Source organism: Puma concolor, chromosome C1, assembly GCF_028749965.1.
Source record: "Puma concolor isolate L17-30 chromosome C1, mPumCon1.1.hap2, whole genome shotgun sequence".
NCBI classification, from domain to species: domain Eukaryota; kingdom Metazoa; phylum Chordata; class Mammalia; order Carnivora; family Felidae; genus Puma; species Puma concolor.
In genome coordinates, this window is record NC_141674.1 from 203,840,432 (window position 1) to 203,856,345 (window position 15,914).

Genomic DNA, 15,914 nt, shown 5'->3' on the forward strand with positions numbered 1-15,914 from the left:
AGAAAAATGAAGGGCTGTATAAGCTAGAAGGCATGGTTGTAATGTACTTTGGAGCTCATTGGTAAATAATATTTGCATACATAATAATTTAAATGCTGATTATTCATTTCACCCAAAATTGTTACATAACTGTGGGGGCAGGGGCAGAAGTGAAAGGTCATGTTCTTATCTATCATAGCAGGAAGTCAACAGATAATGCTTAAAATTAACAAATCAAGAATAGTAAAAGCAATTGTTTCGATATATGGATGGAATCAGGATGAATATGTAAGAGTTAAAGATATTGCCTTTAAAAAGTAGGCCAGGGAACTGCTTTTTTCATTACAAGACTTTTAGTTTATGTATGTATTTTTACACTATGTATATGTAGTATTTTAATTCAATAAACATTAATGCTAAAATGTTAGCCTATAAGAAATGTTTTAAAGAGCTGTGTGGGCCTTGATGACAAGGACTAGTTTTTGTTCATTTTTTGGATTTTCCCACTCTTACCCCAAGAGTACATAGCAGAAAATAAGTCAGTGCAGGTAGAAGAGATTTAACTAAGTTTGTTAGATTCCCCCAGAGGATGGAAAATACAGAACAAGACACACAGACAGAAGGTGCAGATTCTGGATACAGATGAGTATGAAGGTAGGTAGGTCTCTGGAAGAGGTAGTTAGGTTAAGGGTCTCAAAGACAGAAATCATGTTCTTGGCACCCAGGGGCAGCTCCCCAGGCACATAAACGGAGACATGACAAGACCCCGGGGAGACATATTCACCACGGTGACTTCTCATTCCTTTCCTCCATTACACGTTTAACAATTTGTAGTTCTATAATTGAGAATTTATTATGCTTCCTTTACCAGACTATAAGCTCAACGAGGGCAGGACGTCGTATCGTTCACCACTGCGCCCCCAGCACAGAGCACAAGCCCACTAAATATTTGTTGGAGAAATGAATTCGTGAATTCGTGGTAGTGCCGCTGGACAGCCATTAGTGCGGCATGAGTAAGGGACACACAACTGAGAGCAAAAGAACCGCCTGAGAGAAGACGCCGGGGTCTTTGAAATGACAAGACCGGAAGGGTGGAGCTGGACCTCTGGGACGAGCGGTTGGGAGGCGCTGGACAGTGAAGCAGGCTTTGGGGAATGACAGCCCGCTTGGAAACAAACTAGCAAAGGCTGTAAGCGAGGGGTAACTGTGGGAAGGCGGAGGCGACCGGGGGACGGGGTGGGGGTCGCGCATGCGCCACGCCACCCCAGCCTCCGCGGCGACCCTGCGTGCGCGTGCACGAGGGGTCGAAGCGGAAATGGCGCCGCGGGGCCGCGCGTCCGGGCAGCGAGCGGAAGTGGGTGTGAGAGCGGAAGTGGCCGGCTAGAGCCGGGGGCTGGGCGGGGACCGGGCTTGTCGGTGAGGCGGCAGCGGCGGCGGCGGCGGCGGCTCGGCAGGCGGGTTCAGGCTTCGGGGGCCAGGTTGGTCGGGTGGGTGGGTGTCTCCACAGCCAGTGCGTGCGCGGGGGAGCGCTCGCGTCTTCCCCTTCCCCCCACCCTGGTCCCTCTCCCCTTTTCCCCTAACCTCCTACCCCACCCAACCCCCCTCCTCAGGGGGCAGCAGGGCCGCTCCCTCCGTCCTTTTCTCCCTTACCCACCCTCACCGTCCCTTGTTTCTCCTTCCCCTGCCCGGGGCAGCCGCCGCCATGATCCTGCTGGAGGTGAACAACCGCATCATCGAGGAGACGCTCGCGCTCAAGTTCGAGAACGCGGCCGCCGGGTGAGCGCGCGCCCGGGGCCGGGGGGTGGCGGGGGAGGCAGAGTTGACCCACGCTAGTCCCTAGTATCCCTCAGTCCCCCAGTCTTGGAGGCACGAGGTGGGAGACCTGGCCGGGTGTGGGGACGGCCCCGGCGGGGTAGACGTGGGAGGCGACTGGGCGCGGTGGGGTGAGGGGCAGAGATGCGTGGGGAGAGGCTCCGTGGAGGGATGCGGAAGCGGCGAGTGGACAGGAGCGTGAGTGCCAAAGGGCAGGAGACCTGTAGGACGTGAGGACTGCCGGGCCCGGAACTCTGGCCGGGGTATCCCATTGCCTTCTGGAGCGAGCAGGGGACCCCTTCCTTCTGTAGGCCCCGTCATTGTTCTGAACCCGAAGAAAGCTCCTTTGGGATTGGATTGAAAGGAGTTTCCAGGAATTCCCAGGACTGGAGGAGGGAAGAAGATTCAGGCCCAGATCACCACCAGCCTTCTCGCTCCCCCCCCCCCCCCCCAACCTCTTCGTCTAAAGGAGCAGGAGGCAAGACTGGAAGCAGATTCAGTCTTGCAGCCCGACAAATGCGACTTCTCTGGTTTCCCTTCTTGGAACAGTGCTGTGAGACACTTTGGCCATTTTGTTACATCTTTCTCAAGCAAAGCTTATAGTCTCCCAATCCACACCCCTTCCTTATCTCTCTTCTGAGGTTCTAATTCAACTTTCCCCACCCATTTATCTTTTAAACTCTTATACAAGATCCCTGGTCTGTGATTTCTTCCGTGGTGATCCTGGCCCAGGTACACACTTAACAAGAATCCAAAGTCTATATATAAAGGTGATTCTTAGATCACCTTTTTTACCCACTGGCCTTTTTAAAGGTAGGCTTAGCACATGTTTCCAAGGCAGTCTTCTCTGTGAAACACAGGAATCTGTAGAAAACAACCTCCTCCTCCAAAGCTGCTTTGCTTTCTAATGTTTAAAACGTGAGCCGAAGATTTGGTTTTAGCTTTGAATTTTTGGTGGCCTGTACATAGTCAGTCCCTTTGCCTCACTTCTCCATTGTGAGGATGGGGCTTCACATCTTGGTTGCACAGTTGAGGAAATAAGTGCAAACTTTCTGGTGAACTGGGAACTAGTGATGGGAAAGTAAGTGCTTGGAGATCTGCAGACGGGAGAGGATTGGTAGAGGGGAAATTCTAAGTAGTCATAATGAACTTGTGGCTTGGCATTAAAAAAAAGACTTCTAACTCACTGCTTAAATGGAACATACTGTGTCTCCTGTCCCTTTTAGTAAGGTTACAGATTTTATCTGTAAAATAAAGCATGGCTTTCCATGAAGTAACGCATACAGTAAGCAGTAGCTACTGTTTTCTGCCACGGGCTGCAGTTGCTTATATTTTAGGCCAGATTCTTTGCATTTTAAGGGTTCAAGTCAATCAGATCAGAGTCTTATTTTGGGTGATTGCTGTGTACTTTTTTGAGCAGTGTAGCACAGAGGAGGAAGTTGAATTAACTTCTGCATTTTCACAGCTGAACCTGTTAAATGCGTTTTCGAGTCCAGACTAGCAAAGAATGAGATCTGGGTGGTTATAAGCCGATTGACAAGATAAATGCCTGTTCATTTTCAAGTAGAAGCATGCCTTGTAGTGTAGAAGTACATTCATATCTGTTTGTGTATTTGTGATTCCAAATTGAAGCCCATTATCCAGAACGTCAGCTCTTTTCCTTTTAGAAAATTAACTCTTACAAATACTCTTTCAGAGGAATTAAAATAGGCACTCAAGTCTGGAAGCGTAAGTTGGAATTTCTAGGACATTTCTTAACAAAGCATATGTTCTAGCAGTGTTGGATATTAGGGCACGGCAGCAAGTTTAGGCTTTACTATGGCCTGTCTTCCCTTTGATAAGTGACTTTAAATAGGTAGGCCCAAAACATATTCTGTTGAAAAGCACTTTGAAAATCTTTGAAAAGAGACCCTGCTATCAGGCCTAGGAAGTGGGGCTTTCCTGGAATTGTAGATGTAACACCCAGCAGAAGCTGGCATCTAAGCCCACTGTGAGTTTCCAGGCATACACGGTGAGGCAGCATTGAAGTAGTTAACGTATTTATCAAGGCACATGGCTACTACTCCAGCACTTCTAGCAAAAAATGAGTAGTGTGATCATCATAAACATTTATGGGATTCTTCCAGTGCCCCAAGCAGGAACAGAGGAAGGACGCCTTTCTGAGAAAACCTATTGGCAAAAGTTACAGAGGAGCCAAAGGGTGAGATGTGTTAGGGTGGAGATGGGAGAAAGGCATTAAAGAAGGGGAGTAGCTGGGAGGAGAAACCCTGGAAATTTGAGAGGTTTTACCAGCGTGAGAACTTGCTGGGAGAGGTCAGCTTCACCCTACTTTACACTTCTCAGAGTACACAGAGAGCAGAGAGTACACTTCTCAAACCAGTTGGGGAAATTATACTTCTGACAGCCTTTTCCAGAACGAATCTCACAGTTCTGTGATGCCCAGTACAATAGCCAGAAGCTACATGTGGCTAGTTAAGCTTAAATAAGAATTAGAGTGAAATAGAACTAAAATTAAGTTCCTCGCTCCAGCCACAGTTGTAGTGCTCAGTTGCCACATGTGGCTAGTAGCAGCCTTATTTGGACAGCACAGATGCAGAACATTTCCATTATTGCAGAAAGTTCTATTGGACAGCACTAGCACTGTTGCAGCTGCTGAAAATGCAAGCATGAGGTGGTCTTAAAATCGTTCTGTGGTGCGTGCTGCAGAATACAGTTCGGCGATTTTCCTCTTCAGGTTGATTTTTTTTTTTCTTTTTTCTTTAAATCATGCCTCAGATCATCCTGCTAGATCTTCTTGCATGTGACATCCTACTAAGTGTCTCAACTTCCTTTGGGTAAAGCAGTTCTTTTATCTGAACTGTTTAACATTGGGTCATAATCACCTTTTAATTTATTTGGAAGCAGTACTGACAAAGCCTAAGATTCATTCCAACAAATTGCTTTTTATTTTTTTCCTACCACACTCCTGTGAAAATGGCTTCTTGGAATGATTCATATGTCCTCACAAAATGATAATTATTGGTAAATTGTCTCCCTGACAGCCTATAGACTAAGAGAACATGCTCATTAAAGAGCCATGCTCAACACTGCAGGTAACCTCATACACAGGTCTTGTCAACAGCGTTGCCTTTTCATTTAGGAATTCTTACCCAGATGCCCAATTAAAGCAGAAGTAATCTGGCAGATTAATTTAATTTTTTTGTTGCTGTATATACAACCAAGAACCTTTTCAGCCTCAGAAGCTAGGCCTACCAACTTAGCTAGAGTCTGGAGGCCAGAATTGGGGAAATGCTGTCAGATGCGAATTGCTGTTGATTTTAAGTGCATGCTGGCTCCTTGCCACAGCTGTGCATGTTGCGGGGCTCTGTGGTTCTGTGAGGGGGAGTGACGCTCAGGGAGCAAGCGGTGCCAGTTGGGGTGGGCAAGGACCGTGGGAGGAGAAATTTGAGAAAGGAATAAATTAAATCTTGCTGATACCCTGTTCTTGTTCCTAAATGTGCTGCATCTGTCCTCAGAGAGACAGACTGGTTTGAAGTGATTTGGAATTAGGACATTGGTTAAGCATTCAGAAGAAATGGAATGGTCTGATGGGTCTGTTAACAGGTCGTTACAGTTGCACGCTGCTGCCTGACTTCCGACCTCTGCAGCAGTGCTTTGGGCGCGAAGCCCCAGAGCTACACTCCCCCAAACTGATGACTCCTTAAGGGCGGAGCCTGTCCCTGGTCATCATTCTTTCCCAGCATCCTTGCTGTATATAGAGTTAGCTCAGTAAATATTTTCTTGAAGGAAGGGATGAGCCCAGATAGAATGGATCTTAGTTTCTTTAGGTGCTGATTTTATCACTTTTCTGACATTGTGTGAATCGACTTTTAGATCATCTTTGTTCTCCATATCTTGAGATACAGCTTAGCAGAGAGTAAGGACCGCATTTCTCTAGTCTTTGCCCAAATGGGATGATGGGAGCCTTCTGGGAGAATTACAGAAGAGAGATCAGAAACCTTATAGTGAGATAGCAGAATTCAGTAATTCGTCTCATTCAGCTCAGTGAAGGGATAAGTAGAAGAGGGACATAAATGCCCAAATGGGGAATTGGATGCATTCAGGAGTAAAGGCTCCAAAATCCTTAATGAGAAAAGAGGATTGGAAAATGAAGTTGTCAGGAGTTCTTAACTGATGAATTAGTAACATTCTAGGAACTTCCTTAGAAGAAGGATAAGAGTAGGAGTGCCTGGGTGGCTCAGTCGGTTAAGTGTCCAATTTCACTTCAAGTCATGATCTCACAGTTGTGAGTTCGAGCCCCACATTGGGCTCTGTGCTGACAACTCAGAACCTGGAGCGTGCTTCAGAGTCTGTCTCTCTCCCCACCCCCCGCTCATATTCTGTCTCTTTCTCTCTCTCAAAAATAAATGAGTTGTTTTTTTTTTTTAATGGAAAAGGATAGCAATTTTTTTCTAAGGATTTTAAGAATAGTGTTTGAAACCCATCTTAATGAATTGAATATGTTTTAGTATCTTGTGCTATCTAGTCAGTAACCCCGAGGGCTTATCTAGCTGCTTTGTTCCAGGATTCTGGACATTAAGCACTCTGATACTAATAGGGTTCCGTTTCTCCTGGTACTGCTGACCAATTTCTGATTCTGGGATTTAGCACAATCCCACAACTTCTCCCAACCATGGCTTCAAAGTGTGGTCTCTTCTGACTCCACCTAGAAGAAACACTAATTCATTGATAATTCTATGAATTAGACACTTTGCTATAAGCTTTAACATAATTTCATTTGATTTCAAAATGGGCCTATGTGACAGCAGTTCCCATTTGCAGTTGAGAAAACTAGGGCTGATGGGAATTGTGGAGGGAGTAGACATAGGTATTAAGCACTGTGCAGCTACCTTTCACTGGTGACTTCTGACCTTGTTTATGATATGTCACAAACAGAACATGATATTCATAAGGCACGTTGGGTAAATGGCCTAGCCTAGAGATCCTTCCACTGGACTGCCCTAAGGGCTGCAAGGATCATTATTATCTCAGCAGGTCTGTAACTTAGTCACAAGACACTGGTTGGGAAACTTGCACACATGTCATCTCAATTAGTCTTCACAACAACCTTTTAATCTCCATTTTCTAGAAAAGGATCCTGAAGCTCAGCAACATTGAGTAACATCGAATGTGGTTACATAGCCAGTAAGTGACAGGACTTGTGTTGAACAGTCAACTCGGAAGGATTTGCTTTTATTGTGATTAAACTCACCCTCAGCATCTGAAACTTTGGCAGATGGTAAAACAAAAAACAACTTACCCATTTATCTTTTGGTCTATTAAATGGTATGCTTTCCCCCAGTAAGATAAAACATATCTTACTCCCCTCTAGCTCCTTGGTTTTAAGCCACAAAAGTAAATAACAAACACCTGGTCTTGGAATTGACACCATCCTGTTTGGTCTGTGTCACGCTTGGTATGGTCTCCTTGTTGGGGCACAGAGTTGTAACTCCCATGTAACTTCTCAGGAAGACTCCTTTGGCCCAGTGTTCTCCTCTACAGCCTGTCTCCTCTACAATCTTTTGTGCAGCCATAAATAGTAAACTAAAATATTAATGGTGGTTATTTGACAGATATTCCCAAGTCAGGCAGCCAACCACTTAGGATAGCTCTTGGTAAGCAACTTCTCCCTGTGGTTAGGGAACTTCACAGTCTGGAGAAATTCAGAGTTTCAGCATTAAAATGTTTATCGCTTAGAACCTTAATGTTTTTTATTTATACCTAATTTTTCTTGGTCTGTTGATGAAGTAGGAGAGTGGGGGGGAATTCAGTCCTCCGTTAGCTGAGTTAAAGCCTAAAGATTAAAAAAAAAAAAAAAAAAAAAGACCCAACCACCTACTAAGTGATCCAATATGGACTTTTACAAGCCTCCACCCTGACTTTTTGGCACAGCCACCCTTCCCCAGGAAAATACACTTTGGTGCTTCCTCCCATTGTGCAGCTTCTTAATATTTCGTCTAAATGAGCCATAGATTAATGTTTGTGCTGCTTCTTCCTTTGTCCTTGTTTTTTAGCAATGAGGAATGGTGGTTGGCCATTCATTGCCTTTGTCTCCTGGGGTGCAGTTTCAAATGAAAGATCAGAAGCAACTTAAATTTTCATTTCTTTTTTTTTTTTTTCCATCATATTCTGAACTCACTGCTTCCCCGTAAACACACCTGATGCTTCCATTCTTAGAGACTCCCGAAGTGTTTTTCCTAAGTCACATATGGATGGCTTTGAAGGAGTAGGGTGGAACTTCATATGTGACCTGTATAGGTTGATTTTTCAACAGGACTAGCGTATGTTTAATAGAAGCCAGTTTCCTGGAAAGGTATTGTTTAGCATCTGTAGCAGCTTTTTAACAGTCATAAACCACACTCTATATTCCATTATTTCCCAGCAACCCTGGAGGGCAACTCAGTCTTGGTTCCCTTTACAGGTGAGGGAGCAGAGATAGTATAAAAGATATGTTCTTGATTGTGAGGTCTTGAGCAAATTAGGCAAGGATAAATGTGAAAATGTGTATGTCTTGTCTGCTGGTCCATAAAACAAAGTAGAGTCATTTGAGTCATAGGTAGCTAGTGATAAAACTGTGGCGTCTTCCTTTGTTTCCTACCATTGGGCTTGGAGAAGTGGGGCTATCACATAAGGTAGCTTTTCACAGGAGGTTAATTGGCCATTATTGTTTATAGCTAGGATGTATGTCATGCTTTCTAGGTAAGAACTCAGCAACATTTATCAAATAGAAGTTTACATACCAGGCTGAGCTGGCAGCTGCACAGAAAGTATCAGGCTGTCGTCATTACCTTCCAGGATAAGTTGTTTCGTGTCCGTTCTCTTGCTTTATCTTGAGCAGTTCTATGAGGTCAGTAGGGTCATTGTGTTCTCCCATTTTATAGGTGAATAGGTGAGAAAATAAAGGTGTGTGGATGTTAACTTGTCTGAAAAACATGGTCTTGATGAAAAGCTAAAGTTGAAAAATCAGAGTCCTGACTGTTCCCAGTGATTTCACAGTGTTGCTTTGTGCTGCGCTTTCTGTGGAAATGTCACACTGTAATTTCAAAACAAAACAAAACTAGGGTAGAACCAGTCAGAGAGGACTTCATGGAGGAGAGTGGTGAGTACTTTGGTGACATAAAGGGAGAGGAAAAGATGTGTAGGAAGACTTACAAGTTGTCTTCAAACTGATACAGACTTTCTGTTTTGTTTTATGGCCTGAGATCATCCTTTCATCTTAAGTATATTAAAAACCATTCTACATTCTGTTTAGCAGTTTTCCTGCTGAATGTACTACCTCTGTCTCCATCACTACAGTCCTGTGGAGGGAGACACTGATCAAAAGATAGCATTTTGTAGTTCACATATGCAAAGGTGTATATCATAGTGTTAAGGAATTCTAAATTGAAGTTAAGCACCAACCACGGCAGAGATTTGACAGCAGCTGGAAAACAAAAGCAGTACCTGTCCTGCTTCCTTTTTGTATCCTCCACCTTAAGTGAGCCCAAAGGTTCAGGTACATGAGAAAATGAATTGTGTACTCAGATCAGCAGTCAGCATAAAACTGGTACTGAATGCTGTGATCTGAAGTAAATAAAGCTCAGGAGCCTTTGCAAGGCCCCTGGAAGGCAAGCTGCAAAACAACTGTCTTAACTAAGGGACTCTTCTTTTGTTTTGCAGTAACAAACCAGAAGCAGTAGAAGTAACATTTGCAGGTAAGTGTCCTTACTTCAACCTTGTAAAGCTAATACAAAAATAGAAAAACAAAATAGCTTCTAAAATAAATTTTGACATTTGGGGTACAATCCCTTGATCGTGAAGGCTTTTTTGAGGTCATTGTTTCAGATGACTATTTTATGGATTTATTGGACTGTGTAAAGTTAACCTGCTGGTACCTTAGAAGGTTGTGTTTAATTTTGTGGTACAAACCGTAGTTTGTTTAATTTGGAAATACTAAATTATCTTCAAGTAGCCTTCATCTCAGTTTGCCTAGCACTAGAGTAGTGGGGAAACATGGAAAATGCTAGAGACCTGTTCAGCAAGTCAGAGGTTATTGCTTTCTATTTCCTGTAAAGAATTAGATATTGATACTACTCACTTGCTGTGTGAACTTCAAGGAGTTAAACAGTCACCCTCCATAAAATGAGGGTACATGACTAGATGGTCTTGGAACACTTCTTGCAGCTCTAGTGCTATGACAGGAGTCCGGGTACCATCCCCGTCCCCTCCTACTAACTGGCAATGCCAGATCTCCCTAAAGTGGTGGCACTCAGCCCCTGGTTTCAGGAACTACACAGGGTGAGTTCTCTCTGTACTGCAGGAAAATAGCCAAAGAGAGGGGAGACCTATATAGAGATTAGAAGAAACTTAAGAGATAACCAAATGCAGTGTAGATCCTAATTCAAATAAGACAACAGTATTTTAAAACTGTTTTTTTGTTTTTTGGGGTTTTTTTGAGACCAAATATTTGAAGACTTGACTGGATATTTGATATTAAGTAGTTGTTTTTAAAAATATAGGCATGGCAACAGTATTGTGGCTGTGTTTTCTGAAATTTCTTCTTTATCATTTAGAGATACATTCTGAGATAATTATGAATGAAATGATGTGATGTCTCAGATTTGCTTCAGAATAAATCATTGCGAGGGGGGTATCCCAATAAGATTGGGCCGTGTTGATCATTGGTGAAGCCACATGGTGGGAACTAGGAGTTCATTATACATTATCTCGTATGCATATTTAACATACATCACAACAAAAGCTTTTTAAGAAATAACTTTCAGCACCAAGCTGTGATGAAGGTGAGAATAGCTTTGTAATTTTAGTAAAGAGCAAAGAGGGGCACCTCGGTGGCCCAGTCAGTTAAGCATCTGAAACTTGATTTTGGCTCACGTCATGATCTCACAGTTCGTAAGCTTGAGCCCTCGTGAGCCCTGTCTCGGGCTCTGCACTGACAGGGAGGAGCTTGCTTAGGATTCTCTCTCTCTGTCCCTCTGTCCCTGCCGCTCCCCTGCCCCTTCTGTCTCTCTCCCGAAATAAATAATTTTTTTTTCCTTAAAAAGAGCAAAGTGGGGCATCTGGGTGGCTCAGTTGGTGAAAATGTCTGACTCTCAGTTTCAGCTTAAGTCATGATCTCACGGTTTGTGGGTTCGAGCCCCACGTCAGGCTCTGCACGGACAGTGCTGAGGCGGCTTTAGATTCTGTCTCCTCTCTCTGCCGCTTTTCTGCACTTGTCTCAAAAATAAACATTTTTTTTTTAATTTTTTTAAATATTTTTTTTTTAAAGGGGGGACAGAGATAAGTACTTGACAGTTCTATCTCAGTGTTTATACTTTCTGCATGGATTTAAACTTTTGCTTATCTGCACATATTTTGCTTATTTGCCTACTTACAAGGGAGACCTCCTTGTGGCCTGTAACAAGGTAGCCAGGTGCCTTAAGGTCTTATTCCCCATTCCCAAGTTAAGCAGTTTTATTTGCTTTCTTCACAGATTTCGATGGAGTCCTCTATCATATTTCAAATCCTAATGGAGACAAAACAAAAGTGATGGTCAGTATTTCTTTGAAATTCTACAAGGAACTTCAGGCACATGGTGCTGATGAGGTATGTTCCACATCATTTCCCTCAGGACTCTTATTTCCTTGTCACCTTTAACTGGCAGCTTGCCACTCATAGAAGGTCCATGGCACTGACCACCCCTACCGGCACTGGCCACTTTGGACAGCTTGCCCACCTAACCAGGGGCTCTTGACTCCATTGTCCATAATGATAGAAAGGGTGTTTTTTAGAAAAGGCTTTGGCTGTTTATTACTCGGGGAAAATAAAGATGGTCCCTAACTAATGAAATGAAAACTTTTGTTCTCCAAAAATGCACTGAAGAATATTTCTCTGACCAACATAAAAATAGCTACTGCAAGACTGAGATAGGTTCCGTTCTGTTTCTATGATATTGTGAAGCATGTATGTAACTCTGGCCTTAAAGGTTTATGATCTTAATTTCATACTGTAGAAATTTAGGCACAAATCTACCCTTTTAGTTTTTTGGTTTAAACTTCTTTAGAGCTGGCCTCTTTAAGTATCTCTTCTTCCTTTTGACTACTGTACGGGAAATAAAAAGATGTCTATGCATTATGAAATTCTTGATGGCCATGCCTCATTCACTGGCTTCTTTCTATAGCTAAAGTAGCAGGTTTGGTTCCTGTTGAACTGTATTTGCTCTGGGGAGAGCCATTTATGGAAGAAAGAAAATGCTGTTACACCAGTGTGCACACGTTGTGGTTGGGTCTCAAAGCAGGAAGTATGACTCAGTTCCTGAATCAGTTTTCAAATATCTTTTAGTTTTAACAAGCTAGGTTCTCCTTAATCTGGTGAATGAAGATATGGCCATTTCTGTTTTCTTTGTGATTAAGGATAGTAGTTTTTCAGTTATTTAAAATTTATGCAGTGAAAAGGCTGTTGGCAAAAAAAAAAAAAAAAAATCAAAATCTCAATAATATTTTGGTATAAAAACTAAAATAAATGTTAACCAAATAGAATACCAAGAGCCATAGGCAGTCACTTAGATATTCATATGCAATTGATCTGTCCCGGCATTTTAAGGGAAGAGCCAAAACCTTTTCTGATTTGCCTCATAAGTTCAACGGTAGAAGAAACGTTTACAGAATTTGTGTTCAGGGTTGTTTTACATGAAACAAAATCTTCAGCAAGAAGACCTAGCCTTATAAAGCATAGGAAAGATCATTCTATAAAAGCTAGTGGCCAACTCTTCTCTTTACCACATTCAGAGCAAGAAGAAACAAGTGGCTGTTAAGGTGGCCCTGCTTTTGATTAACCATAAAATAACAAGCTGTAATTGTTAAACCTTTGAACAGACAGCTCAAAATTGTGTAATCGTTTTCCCTAGACAGTCCTCTCTGTGTAAAGATGCAGGTGTGGTGATAACAGTAATCCTTGGGAGGGGAAGAAAGTGTAACAGCTAGATTTCTTAAATCTCCTTTCCAGACTGCTCTCCATGCACTGGAGCTCCATAACAGCACTATTCTTGTAGCTCCCACAGGGCCAAAGAGCCAGCTCCACCCGCTCAAGTGGGTGGAGCAAGTAACATTCACAGTTCAGGAGCAGAGTGCACAGTAAATGGCTCCCTGAGTTGGTTAAACAGTGACCAGCCTGCGATAACCAGAGGCAGCTTGTTACTTTGAAAGCCTCTGCTGCTAGGGTGGGAAGGTCTGATGGTGAGCATCAGTGGGTTGCCTCCACCCATCTCCTGGTGTCAGGTTGGAAGATGGTGCTCATTGAAAAAGGGAATCCTACAGGGTTAAAAGCGCAAGTGAAATAAACAGGGAAGCATCCGTTGGTTTCACCAAGGGGGAGGGAGCAGAGGAGTTGAACGTGGCTAAAATTTGGCTGTAAGAACCTCTCAGATCTCAGAATACTAACTTTGCTTGGAATTAAACTAAGAATTAGGAGCTGTGGTTTTTTTTCGCCCACATCTAACTTTCCCTTTCTCCTGGTACCCATAATGCTCACAGTACAGAATTGTAGCTCAGAGGTGGGATGCCAGTGAAAATTCTTCAGGGATGTGCCTGTTACTTCCCTACCCCCACCCCTTCACCCCATCTCCAGGACTCTTTAGGAGAAGTGGTATATAGGACACCTGAAGATCAGATCTCCCTGTGCCACCAAAAAAACTCTGTGACCTTGAACTTCTCCCTTCAGTTTCTCTTCTGTAAAAAAGATAACCTCACAGTGGCTATATGGTCACCAGATCACAACTGCATGTGGCATTACTTGTCTTTTGCCTTTGGACAAACAAATGTGATCGCTGATCCATGCTTTGAGGTCCATTCCATTATCCACATTTACAGATAGAGAATTTCTTCCAGCTGTATAAAAATGGTTACATAAATATGTGGAATCTTAAAGAATATTTAAGAACAGAAGGAAAGAACTTCACCATGTGAAAAATTTTTCAAATATGACTTAAATATATGGTTTGCTGCTGATTTTTTTTTAATCTCTGAAGTGTACATTGAAAGTAAGAGTCAAAGAAAACAACAGTATTCACTCAGCTCTGTTTATTGAAAGTCCCCATATGTGGGCGCGTGTGGATGCAGAGACCACAGCAGTGAGCAGGGCTGAGTGCTTGCTTGCACAGAGCTCCCCTCTAGTGCTCCTGTGTCTGCAGTCCTTTTCTTAGCTGATGGAATTCTGTTTAAGATGCATGTATAACTCCTACAATTGAAAGTTAATGGCTTTTGTTTACTTTTAATTGGTAACTTGTCAAGGATTAAGTATCTTTTTTTTTTTTTTTGGCATCCTAGAAAATTTCAGAAGATCATTAATGTGTTTGTGGTGAGATAGTGTTAAGAAATTGACTGAATGTCAAGAGACAAAACCATGCAGCCTTTTATATTACTGTTACATACACTGTTAAGTATACTGGCCTCAGTTTTCCCTTCTTGTGAAATAGTGGTGACACTTTCCCTCCCTAAGTATGTTTTTAATGAGGGTTAAGAATAAGTCATGTCTGTGTTTAGTCTGTTAGTCATATAAAGACTACTAAATACCAAAAAGGTTACTAAGTTCTGACGATTCTAATATTTACTTTTTGCTGTCTTCAGATAGCTGCCTTTCTACTGCGTATTGTATTCTATATAACATTTAAGTCTGAACTAGGCCTTCCAGAATGAAAGGTTTGTTTCTTAAACTGTCAGCCTAGGAGAAATTACCACCAGGTGAAACAGTCGTACTGACAGAGAAGAAATAGGAAGGTGTAAAAAGGGCTCTTATCATTTACTCCCCAAAGCTGGAGAGTAGCCAGCAGTAAGTATTGGTTTTGGAAAAAAAACATTTAGAGAGTACAACCTTCTGTGGGCCCTCCAGTATAAACAACTGGCTAAGGTGCAATTATCTGTTGTCTTTTGCATAAAACTGGTGATGAACTAAATAATTTGAAAGCTTACAAGATAAGCAAGCTAACTAGAATCCGATCCCAGCAATTCTGGTTTTTCTCTCTTCACTCACCTCGTTACTGGTTTGGCCTGTACTTAGTTGATAACTGACGTAATCTGTCACTCAGGTTTGGCATTCTTCTGCATTCTTAAAAACATGATGGTGTGCAGTATATGGTCTGGAGGAGAACAGAGAACATATAAAGGATGTGACTGAATCCTGAAAGAGTAAAAGATGAGCCTTGACTGAAAAACAGATCCTAGATTAATTAACCTTTTGTATTCAGTCTCAGTTCTGTGAGTGATTTGCTTGGTAACTCAGATACATGTGCTTCTCCAGTGTATATCCAGTGTCCCATCCACCAAATGAAAGTTAAGAAATCTGGCTTAGAAGAAGCTTGGGAAATTCAGTGCTTTAAAAAAAAAAAAAAAAAAAAAAATGACATTATCATGACCTTTCGATTAACACTTGTTTTTGTATTTTCTAGTTACTAAAGAGGGTGTATGGGAGCTTCTTGGTAAATCCCGAATCAGGTATGTAGTCCCATAAGCAACTGTGGAGTGACCTGGAAAGAGACCTGTCCTGTTTGTACTCTGCTTTTTTTTTTAAACAAAGCATTTCATTTAAATAGTTTTCATTTTACAAATATTTCTGCCTGAGCCCAGTTCCCACTTCAGTCCTCTCCACAAAAATAAAGCTGTTTCTAAAAGCTAAGGGGCTTTGCACTGTCCAGTAATGGTTCACAGTGTGGTATACAGAACTGCTATATGTTGTCATTTTTAACATTTACTTGCTGGGGCCAAATGACTCTTCCTTACTCTTTCAACCAGCGGGCCATTTTTCTTTGCTTGCTCATGGTGATGAAAATGTCTTTTGAGATTAAGCAAACATTGGTTTTCACCCCAGCCCCCTATTAACACCATTTTCTGTGCTCTGCACATGTGGAGAAGGAAACACAACTGTTCTCACATATTCAAGTAACAAAAATTTCAACCCCTTCTTTTAATCTGTTCTTCTAATAAAGAATAAATCGCCTCTTTGCAGCCGCGGGAATTGAAAAGCACCATGGTCTTCCTTAATTGCAAGAGCTATGTTACACTGCTTTATAGGAGAGACAAAGCAAAAAAACTGAACAATTTTTTCCTCCTTGTGAA

General features: G+C 42.4%; 1 protein-coding gene across 1 annotated transcript in view; it reads left to right on the forward strand.

The window, feature by feature from the left end:
* The first annotated feature begins 1,302 nt into the window (after positions 1-1,302).
* Positions 1,303-15,914, forward strand: part of ARPC2 (actin related protein 2/3 complex subunit 2) — a 28,823-nt gene continuing 14,211 nt past the window's right edge. The window contains exons 1-5 of the mRNA XM_086719617.1: positions 1,303-1,457; positions 1,674-1,755; positions 9,490-9,524; positions 11,300-11,412; positions 15,248-15,293. Of these exons, the coding sequence (XP_086575743.1) occupies positions 1,682-1,755; positions 9,490-9,524; positions 11,300-11,412; positions 15,248-15,293 (268 nt within the window). The 5' untranslated portion in view covers positions 1,303-1,457; positions 1,674-1,681. The remainder of the gene's footprint in view (positions 1,458-1,673; positions 1,756-9,489; positions 9,525-11,299; positions 11,413-15,247; positions 15,294-15,914) is intronic.